This window comes from Nicotiana sylvestris, chromosome 11 (genome assembly GCF_000393655.2).
Source record: "Nicotiana sylvestris chromosome 11, ASM39365v2, whole genome shotgun sequence".
Lineage (NCBI taxonomy): Eukaryota > Viridiplantae > Streptophyta > Magnoliopsida > Solanales > Solanaceae > Nicotiana > Nicotiana sylvestris.
In genome coordinates, this window is record NC_091067.1 from 158980544 (window position 1) to 158996401 (window position 15858).

Below are 15858 nucleotides of genomic sequence, written 5' to 3' on the forward strand. Positions count from 1 at the left end.
CAAAAAGTGGTTGTTTATGCGAAGTCAGCCTTCCGGCGTCCCTTTCGGGAACATTCGGTATTTTTGACAAAAACAGCATCACCCTGACTTATTTATGACTCTTTTTATTATTTTTCAAAAATAGAAAACTCAACATTGCAAACACGACCTTTCAACGTCTCGGGGACGAAGATTTTTAAGGCTGTGTGGGTCAACTGGACCAAATCTTAAACATGACTCAAAAGGTGGCTGTTTATGCAAAGTCAGCCTTCCGGCGTCCCTTTCGGGAACATTCGGCTATGTCTTGACAAAACAGCGTCACCCGACTTCTTTATGACAAAATTAAAATTTGACATATTTTTTGGCTAATTTTTTTTAGCAAAAGGGGAGGTCGGACACCGCCCGACTTATTTATGACAAAATTAAAATTTTGACACGTTCTTTATTTATTTATTTATTGGTTTTTGGCTATTTTAGCAAAAAAGGAGGGTCGGACCCGATGAGGGTTGCCTACGTATCTCACATCCGGTGAGAATCAAACCCGCGTAGTTCGGGCCAATTAACCGAACTATTTTAAAACAGGATTTGTTTTTCCAGCAACAAATAACAAAACCACTTTCAAAACACGACTCTTTTCATTTTGATTTTGATTTTTTCAGAAACAAATAAATAAAACTATTTTAAAAGTAAGACTATTTTTCATTGTCATTTTCAGGGGAAGACAAACTATTTTCTTTTTTATATATTTTTTTTATTTTTTTGAAAAATAAGACAGAACAACGATTTTTTTTCTTTCTATTTTTCTTTGCTTTTATTAAAACAAACTAATAAAACATTTTTTTTTTTCATTTTCTCAAATTTTCGGCAGAGTTTTGACAGTATTTGGGCATTGTTTTTTTTTTCAAAAATAAACAATCAATTCCCTAACCGTTATTTCTTTTTTTTTCAATTTCAAAATATTATTCCTGATATTCAAAAGTCAGTCAACACACAAATCCGGATCAAATAAATGCGCAAGTAGCAGCAAGTAAGATGCATCAGGATGGTCATTTTCATTTTTTGGTACACCTGTCCTAGACAGACCCAACCCCTGTGTTGAGCCTCCAAAGTCAAATGCACGTGATGCAAACAAACGTTCCTACTAGGGATCCGGCATGAAGCTGAGTTATTCTAAGTGAAAAACCTGAGGCATATTGTTCTAGCCCTGGCTTACCCAAGTGGACAGCTTGAGCCGAAGTGGGGGCAACGTACCGGGAGCACGAAAGTCTACCCGGCCTAGTTACTTGTCCCAACTTCGTTTTATTTGGTATGACTTCTAACAGAAAGGTGGGCCACGCGCACGTGTACACCATAAATTCAGAAGACTCAGAAAGAAGAAGGGTTTCGTAGCAGTTTTATATACACAATTCAAATAATATTAAAGCGGTAAAAGCATCATTTAGCACATTAAGCATATATCATGTAAAAATCAGATAATAAATAAAGCCAACTATAGCAGTTATTTTAAGCTCGAATTCTTGAACCCTGAACAGTGGTTCTGGGTCTAATCCCCAGCAGAGTCGCCAGAGCTGTCATACCTCCTTTTTCCGCCCCCGCGAGGGTACAAGGGGGTTTTCCAATTAAAGGACAATCGAAACAGGATTTATTTATTTATTTCAGAGTCGCCACTTGGGAGATTTAGGGTGTCCCAAGTCACCAATTTTAATCCCGAATCAAGGAAAAGAATGACTCTGTTTAACAGTCTGCGAACCAGAAATCCGGATAAGGAATTCTGTTAACCTGAGAGAAGGTGTTAGGCATTCCCGAGTTCCGTGGTTCTAGCACGGTCGCTCAACTGTTATATTCGGCTTGATTGTCTAATTTTATACAAATATGAGCTTATGTGCAAATTTTATTTTTTTACCGCTTTTATCATTATATATTTTTTTTTAAAAAATGTGAACATCGTTTAAAAACATGTCTTTGGATTGCGTCACATAAAATGCACCCGCGATCCGGAACGTATTTTTATTCAATGTTTTGGGATTTGGATTTGGGTCGCATAAATGCGCACCCGTGTTTAAGAATGTATTATTATTAAAATCGTGCCTAAAGCGATTAGCGTATTATTATTTATGGGTAAGACCGTGGAATTCACTAAACAGTCTATCCCGAATTCTAAATACTCAATTAAACATTTATTGAGGGCCCCGCAATTGGTGCATTTTATTGGGCGAGACTCATCTCATTTTATTTTTAAAAGGACAGTCCTAAAATGCCTACATTTTTCTATTGAAATTTGTCTCTACAAAATAAAAGAGAAAATATCTTAATTTATTTACATGTTATTACCTAGTTACATTATACTAGGCATGTTCTCAGTTTGTCAAATTAAAAAAAAATAGCAATCTAATTTTAATCCTAGACCATTTACATGCTGAAATTAACCAATATTATTTAACTAAACAATATTTCTGCCAAGTTCCTACTAGATGGCCTATTCGTTTGATTTTTGACTCGACGGAGTTACTACACCATTTATTTATTTTTAGGCAATATATGTAGATAGTTCATCTGTTAAGCTATCGTCGGATGTTCCACTATATGTATTAAATAGCTACATGATTCTGATTTTTGCAAGCTAAATAATTTGTACATACAAATAAAATTCAGAATATAATTAAATATAGTTCAGAATTTCAATTCTTCATTTTTCGTATTCATGCTTCATATTCGGATTACAATAACCAGTGTGTCAGTTGTGTACCTGATATGGGAAGCAAAAGAAAATGAAGATGAGAATCAGCAGCAGTAATAACAATACAGCGCATCAACAACAGTCCAGCAACAGTAACAACCCAGGAACAGAGTTTGCAAACCGGTGGAGTATTAATCCCAAAACACAAGCTTCAAGCTTTGATGACACAACAACAATTAATGCTAATTTCAAACAATGAAAGAAAGCAGAAGATTTTTTTTTATTTTGAAAGTTTGAATATTTTTTCGGAATTTTTCTCTCTCTTAAATATTCAGCTCTTTTTTTCTGTTTGTGTTTTAATTCTGTCCGTTTTTTTTCTCTCTATTCTCTCTATTTCTATATTCTCCTCTTTATATGGTTCTCCTCAAAAATCTGATTCAAGACTTCTATATATATCACATCCCATAAATCTTTTAATCAATTAAAATCAACCCATTTTCTCCTACCAAACCCATTATCTTCCCACTCATCCCCATTACATTAAATAAGTATATCAACCTCACTCCATTATATTTTGTCCCACATGCCTACCATAAACAAATACAAGATTACCCTCCACTACATTTTGTCTTGTCCCCCATTAAATTAAACAATTATATCAAAAACCCACCCCATTACATTTTGTCCCCCATGCTTAACATAAAGAATTACAAAATGTTCAATTACCAAACTACCCCTCCGACCTTATTGCAATTACCATTTTACCCCTGAACGTACTACAAATTACCAAACTACCCCATCAGCTATAACAATCAATTAATCAAACTTAACCAAAATATAGACAATATGATCAATTTCTAACAATGTTCAAACAACAAATCACATGAACATGATTTCTTCAATATTTCAACAACAAATCACATGAACATGATTTCTTCAACATTTCAACAACAAATCACATGAACACAAATTGAACAACAAAGAACAACTAAAATTTGATTGAACAATATTTTAGCAACAAACAAACCTATTTTCAGATTCAACAACAACAACAACAACAAACAAGTATATTCAGATTTATAAATTCAATAATATTGAACTTAAAATCAACTCTAACAACATTACAACCAACAACTCCTATATTAAACTTAAACAAGATCATGAAGCAAACTGAAGAAATAATCAAAAAATGATAATCAACAATCAAGAAGGTCATACTATACTAATTTCGGATTCAAGATAAACCAAACAAAGTATGAACATGAATGAAATCTATTTTTAAACAACAAAACATGACGGATTCACATGATTTAAACAATGTTAACAATTTCTGAAAATACATAAAACACATGAAATAAATTGAAGAAATAATTAATATAAACTTCAATTTGAACTTAACAAACATTAACAGTTGCATGGGCAATAGCAACAAGAACGGAGGGGAATGTTCAGCCTTGCATCAGTGAAGCAGTAGCATCAGCTACTGCTGGACGTCGGAGCTTTGACTGAGGCAGAAACTCGTTGGTGCAGCGGCGACAGTAGCCATGGTGGACTCCTGTCTTTTTTTGGAGGAGGAGATGAAGCAGTGATAGTGGTGATGATGCTGCCAAGGAGAAGGTAAAGCTTTGAGCAGCTGGGGAGGTGGAGGAGGCGTCCATGGATGCTGGACGAAGAAGAAGAAACAACGAAGGTGTTCGGCGGAGGGGTCGTCGCTGGTTCGAAGGAGACGGAGGCAACGGGGTCGTAGCAGCCATGAACGGCTGCTACGTGCATTGTGTGTGTGTGTGCAGTGAGGGTGAGGAGGATGGAGGGGCAGCCATTGATGCTAAGGAGGGGAGCTTGAGGAAGAAGAAGAAGATAGGAGGGGGGGCGGATGACTTAGCTTTTTTTAGGGTTTTCTTCTCCCTTTTTTTTGTTTTGTGTTATTTGTAAGATAATAGGGGTGTTGGGTTATGGACTGGGTCGACCCAGTTCGAAATGGACTGGGTCATAGGGAAGGTTGGGCCATTTTTTGGGCCTGTGGCTTGAAATTGAAGAAGAGGCCCAATTCCGATTTTTTGTATTTTTGTTTTCTTTTTTCTTCTTTTATTTATCTAAAACTAAATTATAAAAATACTTAAATTATTTTTAAGAACTAAATTAAGTTATAAAAGCGCAAATTAACTCCCAATAACAATTAACGCATAATTAAGTAATAATTAAACATAAAATTGTATATTTGGACATTAAATGCTAAAAATGCAAACGATGCTTATGTTTGTAATTTTTATTTTTGTAAAACAAACTTAATTACTAACAATTGTAGAATTAAATCCTACATGCAAAATGCGACATATTTTTGTATTTTTAATAATTTAACAAATAAACATGCACAGACAAACATACAAATAGTTACACAAAAATACCACAAAATTGCACACCAAGGAAAATCATTTTATTTTTGAATTTTTGGGAGTAATTCTCATATAGGGCAAAAATCACGTGCTTACAATCCTCAGCAAGTTTTGATAGCGTAATGAAACACAGAGCGGGGAAGGGAGAAAGGGAAAAACCATCCCCATCAGGAGTGACACGACCACTCACCATGTTTTAAAACTAACAAATTTTCTTTGGTTTGAAGCAGGAAAAAGAAATCTTATTAATGGCGAAAAAACATGCCACAAGGAAAAGCACCAAAACTGGGGCAGAATATTTTCTGCCATTGTCGAAATTTTCTCGGAGGAACGAGGAAATCAATTCAAGTTTTAAGAGATAGCAAGACAGCACCATTTTAAGAAAAACAGTCGGAGGTAAGACAATTTCAAGTTTTGAAGATGGGTCTATCTGCCCTCGAATAGGATATTTTGGGTTCATCCGCCCTCGAATAGGATATTTTGGGTTAATCCGCCCTCGAATAGGATATTTTGGGTTCATCCCCCATCGAATAGTATATTTTGGGTTCATCCGCCCTCGAATAGGATATTTTGGGTTCGTCCGCCCTCGAATAGGATATTTTGGGTTCGTCCGCCCTCGAATAGGATATTTTGGGTTCGTCCACCCTCGAAAAGGATATTTTTGGGTTCATCCGCCCTCGAAAAGGATATTTTGGATTCATCCGCCCTCGAACAGGATATGATGGGTATATCCACCCTCGAATAGGATATGATGGGTCTGTCCACCCTCGAACAGGATATGATGGGTCTGTCCGCCCTCAAATAGGATATGATGGGTCTGTCCGCCCTCGAACAGGATATGATGGGTCTGTCCGCCCTCAAATAGGATATTTTTGGGTTCATCCGCCCTCGAATAAGATATTTTGGGTTCATCTGCCCTCGAATAGGATATTTTGGGTTCGTCCGCCCTCGAGTAGGATATTTTTGGGTTCGTTCGCCCTCGAAAAGGATATTTTGGGTTCATCCTCTCTCGAATAGGATATTTTTGGGTTCATTCACCCTCGAAAAGGATATTTTGGGTTCATGCGCCCTCGAATAGGATATGATGGGTCTATCCGCCCTCGAATAGGATATGATGGGTCTGTCTGCCCTCGAACAGGATATGATGGGTCTGTCCGCCCTCAAATAGGATATGATGGGTATGTCCGCCTTCGAACAGGATATGATGGGTCTGTCTGCCCTCGAATAGGATGTGATGGGTCTATCCGCCCTCGAATAGGATATTGAATTTAATCCTTCCTCAAAAGGACATTTAATTTATTTCGACCCAAGTGGTCCTGCTTGTATAAACATTGCCAAAATATATATTTTCATAAATCATTGCCAAATGCATTTTATTTTCAAAGTTGCTGATGAAAGTCAGGAGCCCGCATGGAGAATGGAGGGCGTTAAATTCTAAGATTGTTGAAGAAGTCAGGAGCCCGCCTAGAGAATGGAGGTTGTGTCATCTTTCAAAAGTCAAGGTGGAGTCAGGAGCCCACTTGCAGAACAGGAGAATACATTGAAGTTTGAAGTCAGTAAAGCAGAGGGTTACAACAAAAATCCCCAGCAGAAATCAGAAGGAAGACCACAAGTCGAGCTAGAAGTAAAGAAATACCAGAGGAAACACAAAGCAACGAGGCAGCAACAATCACATGACCAAGTTCGAGAATAAATCTTTGTAATTCATAGATCATAGCTTAGTATAACTTCTTGTTTTCTTTCTAGCAATGGTGTAATAAGGAGATCGAAAAGCAACGGTAACAGCATGCAACAACAGTAACAGTAACATCGCAATCCCATGGTAGTCCCAGCTACCAAAACTTTCTGAACTACACGCGACCTGATTCCCTTATAACCAGGGATATATAGGCTGTCCAAAACCAGGACTCGGTTGCGCCTTTCCTTTTTTATTTTCTTCCTCTTTTGAATAACGATATGATAAAAAATTAGTCGCATTGTTCACTTTATCTTTGCCCGAAAGCTCTTCGTGTTTTCGAGCAAAGAGGGGCAGCTGTGAACACCTAATTTTTGACAACATTTAATTTTTATCACTTCTTTTATGTAAATATTTTAGGGGGTTTTAACCTACTATTATTTTAGCTTTATTACACTTTTTATTATAGGATAAAAATACCAAAAAATTAAAAGGTGAATTATCACTATTAATATTTTTTTTTGTTTTTTTATATAAAAAAATCCGAAAATATATTATTTTTTTTAAAAAAAAATTTTTTGGGAATGATTTAAAAAATAAGAAAAAGGGAAGTATTGAATAAAAAAATACATAAAAGTAAAAATAGGTAGAATTCTCTTTTAAAAAAAGTAAAAGAATGTAGAAAATTTAAAAAAATAAAAAGTTTTGTGGAAATTTTAAAAAAATTTAAAAGTAAAAGAAGGTTGGAATTAAAAAATAAATATAAAGGTATCTAAAAATATAAAAAATTTAAAGTAATTGAAAGTAGCATTTTTAAAAGAAAAGGAAAACATAGTGGTTTGTTTTTTTTAAAGAAAAGTTAAATAAAGTGAGATTCTCTTTTAAAAAAATAAAAAATGGGATTTTAAATAAGATAAAAGTAATTAAAGTTGGAATTTTAAAAATAAAAGTAAATAAAGGTGGGATTTCTTTTTCTAAAAAAATAAAAGCAATTTGTAAGTGAGATTTCTTTTAATTAAAAAATAAAAAATAATAAAAAAACAAATCTAAAAATTTCGAAAATTTTACTATAAATAGAAGAGAAAATTTAGGAAGAAAAGAGCTAAAAAAAAAGAAGAAAAAATAGATAGAGAGAAGAAAAAAAGAGGGGGCGGAGAGAGCGGTATACACCCGATATACACTCTGGATACACTGTTTATACAGGGACAGAATTCATTTTGGAGAGAGTAAAAAAGATAGAACCAAATTTTCTGAAATATTGAGAGTGGAAGAACACCATAGAGAGTTCAAAGCTAGAAAGAAAAAAATAAAGAGAGATTTCCGGACTATTTTTCTTCTCCATTTTTACTAATTTTCTCCGTGTTACTGGGATTTCTGGATTGAGGTATTGAAGCTACTGTGTTGGGCTTTCTGTTGTTGTATGTTGCTGTGTTACATACTACTTTGCTGACCTTCTTCTTCTTGTATTGACAATACCGGGTACACAACTGTAACTTTGGCATACTGTAAACTGAAACATGAAGCATGAATATGAAATGAAGAGTTGAAGTTCTGAATTTATCTTAGTTATATTTTGAATTTTATTCGTATATGTACGTTATTTAGCTTCCTAATATCAGAATCATGTAGTTGTTTAATATATATAATGGAACATCTGACAGTAGTTTAGTGGACGAACTGTCTATGTATTGTTAAAAAAAATGGTGTAGTAACTCTGTCCAGTTAGTTTGTTATTGTTAGATGATTATTATGTCTCAAAAAGCATGTTAGCTGATTTAGACTATTCTTAAACATTCAACAGTTAGCTCATTAAACGAATAGACCGTTTCAGAACTTGTAGGAATATTGTTTAGCTAGATACTATTGGTTAATTTCAGCATATAAATGGTCTAGGATTAAAATTAGATTGCCAAGTTTTTTTTAATTTGACAAACTGTGAGCATGCCTAGTATAATGTAGCTAGGTAGTAACATGTGAATGAGATGACCCAGGTCCAGTTTTGTGCCATACACGTTGGGCCTGGGTCCACGTTGGCCAACGGGCTGCCCATATTATGTTTACATTCTGATTTAACAAATTGCATTCAGAACCCGACTATAACAACGCGTAAGCATTGTAAATAAATTAGGACATTTTCTCTTTCATTTTTTTTAGAGACAAATTTAACAGAAAAAATGTAGGCACTTTAGGATTATCCTTTTAAAATAAATGAGATGAGCCTCACCCAATAAAATGCACAAGTTGCGGGGCCCTCAATAAATGGTTAATAATTGTATAGACTTCGGGATCGGTCGTTTAGCAAATTTCACGGCCTTACCCAAAATAATGATATACTAGTCGCTTTAGGCGCACCTTTAACAATTTATTTTCTTAAACTCGGGTGCACATTTATGTGACCCAAATCCAAATCTCAACAGAGTCGAAATATGTCGATAACCACAGGTACATTGATGTGACGTGGTTCGAGATATATTTTCACGATGTTGCAATTCTCGATAATAATAATAATAATAATGATAAAAGCGATTAAAAGTTAAAGTTCGCATATATGTTCAACATGTATTATATCAGATAACCAAGCCGAATATGACAGTTGAGCGACCGTGCTAGAACCACGGAACTCGGGAATGCCTAACACCTTCTCCCGGGTTAACAGAATTCCTTATCCGGATTTCTGGTGCGCAGGCTGTTAAACAGAGTCATTCTTTTCCTCGATTCGTGATTAAAACCGGTGACTTGGGACACCACAAATCTCCCAAGTGGCGACTCTGAAACAAATAAATAAATCCCGTTTCGATTGTCCTTTAATTGGAAAAAACTCCTTTCCGCGTCCCTTTGCGTGCTACGCGGGCGAAAAAGGAGGTATGACAACTATAAATAATTTTTATATTGCTATATTATTTTATCCGTTGTAACTGATTGTTTGTCATATTATCCAAGTGCTAAATTTACTTATTATGGATCGTTACCGTATTTATCTTTTAAGTGGTATAATAATGTAAATTCTGTTAAATTTATAATTAAACTTGGTTGAATCTAAATTATATACAATAATCGTGTAATTTCTTTTTACACTCTCTGCAGTTTTACTTCTATAACATAACATGTTACCATAATTTGCATTTTATCAAACTGCTTGTAATAAATAAAGAAAAAACTGTAAGGATTCAAGTTATATTATATTAATAATATAACAAAAAATTATCTTTTTTTTTGTTTATCTAAATTAATTTTCTGAACTCACCTTAAATTAATAAATAATATTTTTAAAAATAAAAAAATTAAACTCGAAATGAATTTTATACTAGTCGTTTTGTTGTTGCATTGCAGATCCATTACCTGAATCAAGGAGTGCCTTTGTATATGTACCAAGAGATGAAGCATTCTCAGAAGTAAAGAGCTTAACATTCTCAGGCAACACACTTTACTCCGTTCTGCACGCGGTGGTGCCGGCGTTGGAGTCCGTCACCATCGATGATCCGAACGCCGGATTTCCACATTTTCCGGCCATTGAGTCACTGTTCAACGTCGGAGTCAGACTTCCACCACTTAACGATAAAAGTAGCCTATTGAATATCATACCAAGGCTCATTAAGGCCATTTCTGATACACAAAAAGATGTCTTGCTCTTTGAAACCCCTGAATTGCTTCAAAGTAAGTTCTGCTCGGATTCGTCAAAAAATCATAAATCACAATATTATATCAGAAACTTATGTTGCTGGATCCTTCAAAATAATGTCACATCCATCGATCTTCTAAAAATGCATAATATATTTGGATAATTCGACACGAAATAGGGCAATATTTTTTTGGAAAGATATAGCTTAATTTTCATAATTTAAGTGGAACTGTCAAAATAAGTGCACGGTATGTTGAAAGAAAATAAACAGAAATAATATTATTGCACCATTTGCATCCGTGTCTTATTACCTTGTTATTGTTACTGTCTGTTTATTGCTTTATTTTCACTTTTTTTGAGCCGATGGTCTTTTGAACATAGTCTTTTTACCGTCATAAGGTAGGGGTAAAATCTGCGTACACTTTATCCTACCTAGACTTTACTTGTGAGATTTCACTGAATTTGTTGTTGTAATATTATTGCAGTAAAGTCGTTGTAAAAATCTAAGTTAGTGCATATTTTTCAACGTTATTGCAGGGGACAAGTTTTCTTGGTTTAAAGATGTGGAATTTGCTCGTCAAACCTTAGCTGGTTTGAACCCCTATAGTATACGCTTGGTTACGGTATGGTTGATTTCCCTTAATTAGTTATTTTATTTCATTTTATCATATTACTTAATTATTGTTTTATAAATCAAATCATACATTATGGTTAAAGATCAAATTATTGATAGAAACACAGGACTAAAAATAGTTCATGAAAATTCCAGGAATGGCCATTGGAGAGCAAGCTAGATCCTGAGATATATGGACCTCCTGAATCAGCAATCACAAAAGAGCTAATTGAGCTAGAAATTGCAGGATTCATGACTGTTGAAGAGGTATATATAAACAAATCCTTTGTTTTTCTAAAAAAAAAAATTATAAGAAAAATTACACTGTTTATGGTTTCTTTATGGACACACGATATTCCGCAGCCCGCAGGCCAACAGTTGGGGAAGTGCACAAATAGCCGTTCTTAGGGATGCTATTTAGGAATTAGCTTGTGCTTATTTCCTAAAAATTTTAATTTCAGGACAATTCAGGACATTTGTGTCTCAAAAAATTTAACTGAAAAACTAAAATTCGAGTCACATTGGCTAATTCCTAATTCGAGGGGTTTAGACAAGAGGGGTTGCTCTGATGGTAAGCAACTCCCACTTCCAACCGAGAGGTTGTGAGTTCGAGTCTCCCCAAGAGCAAGGTGAGAAGTTCTTGGAGGGAAGGATGCCGGAGGTCTATTTGGAAACAGTCTCTCTACCCTAGGGTATACTGGGTTGTTGTTGTTGTTGTATTGGCTAATTCCTAAATAGTAGCCCTTTAGAGTAGCAACTTAATGTCATTTCTAGCCAACGGTTGGATCCCTTTATTTGCATAAATGGTTTCTTTTAGGCCATTATTTAAATTATGACCCCCCCCCCCACAGACACACGCGCTTGATTATACACGATCTGTACGTAGTCTTCCTTCTGCCTTAACTAAATCTTGAATAATACATTATAAATTGCAGGCAGTTAAACAAAAGAAGCTGTTTATTCTAGATTATCATGATTTGCTGTTACCATATGTGAACAAAGTGAATGAACTCAAAGGAAGAGTGTTATATGGATCAAGAACTCTATTTTTCTTGACACCAGATGGCACATTGAGACCTTTGGCCATTGAGTTAACAAGACCACCTGTATATGATAAACCTCAATGGAAAGAAGTATATTGCCCTACTTGGCATGCCACTGGTTCTTGGCTTTGGAAATTAGCTAAAGCTCATGTTCTTGCTCAGGACTCTGGCTATCACCAGCTTGTTAGTCACTGGTAAGTGATAACACATGCATTATATTCCCGGCCGCTTTCAGTTAGTGTTCATAGTTGAGTAATCGCTCGCTATCTGGCTGAAAACATATGTGGAAATATTAATAGTTTGAAATTGGTTTTTGCAGGCTAAGAACTCATTGTGCTACAGAGCCATACATCATAGCAACAAATAGGCAACTTAGTGCAATGCACCCAATATACAGATTACTGCATCCTCACTTCAGATACACTATGGAAATAAATTCCTTGGCTAGAGATGCTCTTATTAATGCCAATGGCATTATTGAGAATTCATTTTTCCCCGGCAAATACTCCATGGAGTTGAGCTCTGTTGCTTATGATCTTGAATGGCGATTTGATCGACAGGCACTCCCGGAAGACCTCATTAGCAGGTAATTTACTATCAGTGTATTTTAACTTGTCGTAACAAGTTATTTCTGTCTAATTTTTTTATGTTACTGATCCCACTTATCATGGAGAATTACATACAATTATATTTTAAGTGATCTGATAGTATAAAAATTATTTACACTAATATGCTATTTGTGCAAACTTTAACAGGGGAATGGCTGTGAAAGATCCAGATGCACCATATGGTTTGAAACTAACAATAGAAGACTACCCTTTTGCAAATGATGGTTTAGTACTATGGGACATCCTTAAACAATGGGTAACAGACTATGTCAACCACTACTATACAGAAACCGAACTCATAAAATCCGATACAGAACTCCAAGCTTGGTGGTCAGAGATCAAAAATGTTGGACATGGTGACAAGAAAAATGAGCCGTGGTGGCCAGAACTAAAAACCCCAGATGACTTAATTGGAATTATCACAACAATTGTTTGGGTAACTTCTGGACACCATGCAGCAGTAAACTTTGGACAATACAGTTATGCAGGTAACCCCCCCCCCTTATCTTTTAAGTTAAAAATCTTAATTTTTGTGAATAGTTATCTTTTAGTTGACACTGATAGTGTAAAAGTTCTTATACACCATCGGTGTATAGAGGTTAAACTCGTTTTAAAACAAGTTTAAGTTCTATGCATCAGTGATGTGAAAGACATTATACAATCATCCATTTATAGGATAATTACAGGTAAATCTCAACGATAAATATTAAGTAGTAAACTGATAAAAATGATAACTATCTACTATCATAAGTTAAAACTACACTGATAGTATAAAAATCTTTACATTGTCATTGTAATCACCCCATCCACTTTCTCCAAATTTGATAAAATTATGAGTAGTATAAAATTATACATGATCTGTATAGTCTTCCTTCTGCCTTAATTAATTCTTGAATTATACATAAATTGCAGGCAATTAAACAAAAGAAGCTGTTTATCCTAGATTATCATGATTTGCTGTTGCCATATGTGAACAAAGTGAATGAACTCAAAGGAAGAGTGTTATATGGATCAAGAACTCTATTTTTCTTGACACCAGATGGCACATTGAGACCTTTGGCCATTGAGCTAACAAGGCCACCTGTATATGATAAACCTCAGTGGAAAGAAGTATATTGCCCTACTTGGCATGCCACTGGTTCTTGGCTTTGGAAGTTAGTAAAGCTCATGTTCTTGCTCAAAACTCTGGCTATCACCAGCTTGTTAGCCACTGGTAAGTGATGACACATGCATTATATTCCCGGCCGGTTTCAGTTAGTGTTCATAGTTGAGTGATCGCTCGCTATCTGGCTGGAAAGTATCATAGGAATAGTAATACTTTGAAATTGGTTTTTGCAGGATAAGAACTTGTTACAACCCATATCCACATGTGTTAGTTCATGCCATATATTAGTTAACATAAATCCAAGAAGGAATTATCTTTGAGATGATAAGAAGTCAATCCTATTGGTCTTAAGTGATACAAGAGTGTATAAGGGTGATTAACCAGTATTAGAAGTTAAACGAATCAAGGATGTTGTAACTCGTATTTTCAGGTAATCTAGCGGTGCTTAATACACTCAAGAGGTCATTTATTAAGGTATTTTAATCATATAATATCCGTATCATAAGTCTTGAAGTCAAACGAGTTATGAAACAAAAGTCGACAAAAGTTGTCGCAACTTAGGTTCATAATTTTACTTAAACATTAGGTCAAATGTTTCTAATCTTTTCTCATAATTTACAAGGAATTACGGGGTGATATACCAACAAAATTAAATATCTATGAGTCTAGTTTCCAACGCATTAAACCGTTCATCGATACGATCTCGGAGTAGAGAGATATTCGCATTTTCGCGAGACTGCGCCAAGCACCTCTCTATGGGGCCCACTAAGTCGGTTTAAGATATTTGGACCTATATAGGATGCCTCCAACCCGTTTTAAGTCATTTCCTTTCACTATTTTCAGACCTTAGAACCCTAGGAACATCCTCTCAAGGTTCTCTCAAGATTCAAGACCCAAAAAAGGGCAAACAACACAAATCAAGTGTCGGGAATTCCGTGGCGCTAGTAAGTCTCTTGTTCTTCTTGTTGTTGCTCATTTTTGTGTCGTTTCAGCTCGTGTGGGAGGTTGTTTTAAAGGGTTTATGTTCTGTAAATACTCCCTCATGTTCTTAATATCAATCCTAGGTGATTTCAAGCCTTCTAAAGTGATTCTAGTGCCGAAAAATACTAATTGATCGCTAGTTTCGCTTTTTTGTTGTTGTGGCAGCATTGGAGGGATATTTCATGGAAATTTAAGGTCAAATTGGAGTTGTTCTTTCTGTATAAAGGTAAGGAACCTCTTACTCTATATGTATTTAAGATTATCCAAGTTGCGGCTAAGCCATTGAAGCTAGAACTTGTGAGATATATATCGAAAGGTTTGGTAGTAGTGTTATTGTTTTGTGGACTGTTTTGCGTTGTTGTTGGGCTGCGTATTTTACTACTATCTTGTGGAGTTTTGGAGGAGGAAGGGTGTGTAGAAACACCATATATATGTAGGGTTATGGGCTGATAGTTATTCGTAACATTTCCAGGTTGTTTGACACGACTACGGTGGTCGTCGTATGTATGGAGTGATTAGGCTGTGTGTGGACTATTTTGGGAGGCTCAATATGTTTATTATTGATGTTGTTTGGGCTGTTTGGTGACTGTTTTGAATAGTGTGAGGTCATATATATAGGGGAGGTGCTGTCCGTTTCATCGTAAAATAGGTTGTGGTCGATACATAATAGTTATGACGCTTAAATGATAACGATAGTATCGTTTCTCTTATTGTAGACTAAGGAGTTTTGACAATTGCATAGCTTGAGATTGGGGCAGTATATACAAGGTATGTGAGGCTATCCCTTTCCTTCTTTTGCATGACTCCGATTGTACATAATGTAATGAACGAGCTTCCAAGATACTCTACTCTTAGAAGCTAGCAGTACTTACATTGTTTTCCCTCTTATGGAACGATTGATGTTAATGTTGCTTCTCTTATTCTTATGTTATCAATGTTGTTCGTACTTCCTAAATCTTATAAGGTTCATAGTGAAGAGTTAGTCCTAATAACGTGTACAGAGGATACCGACCTTACGTCACTCCGAAAGGTTTAGAATGTGATTCCATGAGTCGAGCATGCATTATATATATGTATCTATTTTACTCTACCGAGCCACGCTATAGTTGGCCGGGTACGACACCTATTGTGCAACCACTGATCAGTTGGGTTTTACCGAGCTCCA

The 15858-nt window shown here is 35.4% G+C and overlaps 1 protein-coding gene across 1 annotated transcript; it reads left to right on the top strand.

Annotated features, from left to right (window-relative positions):
• Positions 1-6520: 6520 nt before the first annotated feature.
• LOC104248942 (linoleate 13S-lipoxygenase 2-1, chloroplastic-like) lies at positions 6521-13534 on the top strand. Its single transcript, XM_070162207.1, has 8 exons — positions 6521-6730; positions 10033-10378; positions 10881-10966; positions 11113-11223; positions 11892-12193; positions 12319-12585; positions 12755-13095; positions 13520-13534. The coding sequence occupies exons 1-8, from the start codon at positions 6521-6523 to the stop codon at positions 13525-13527; spliced, it is 1671 nt and encodes a 556-aa protein (XP_070018308.1). The 3' UTR covers positions 13528-13534.
• The last annotated feature ends 2324 nt before the right edge of the window (positions 13535-15858 follow it).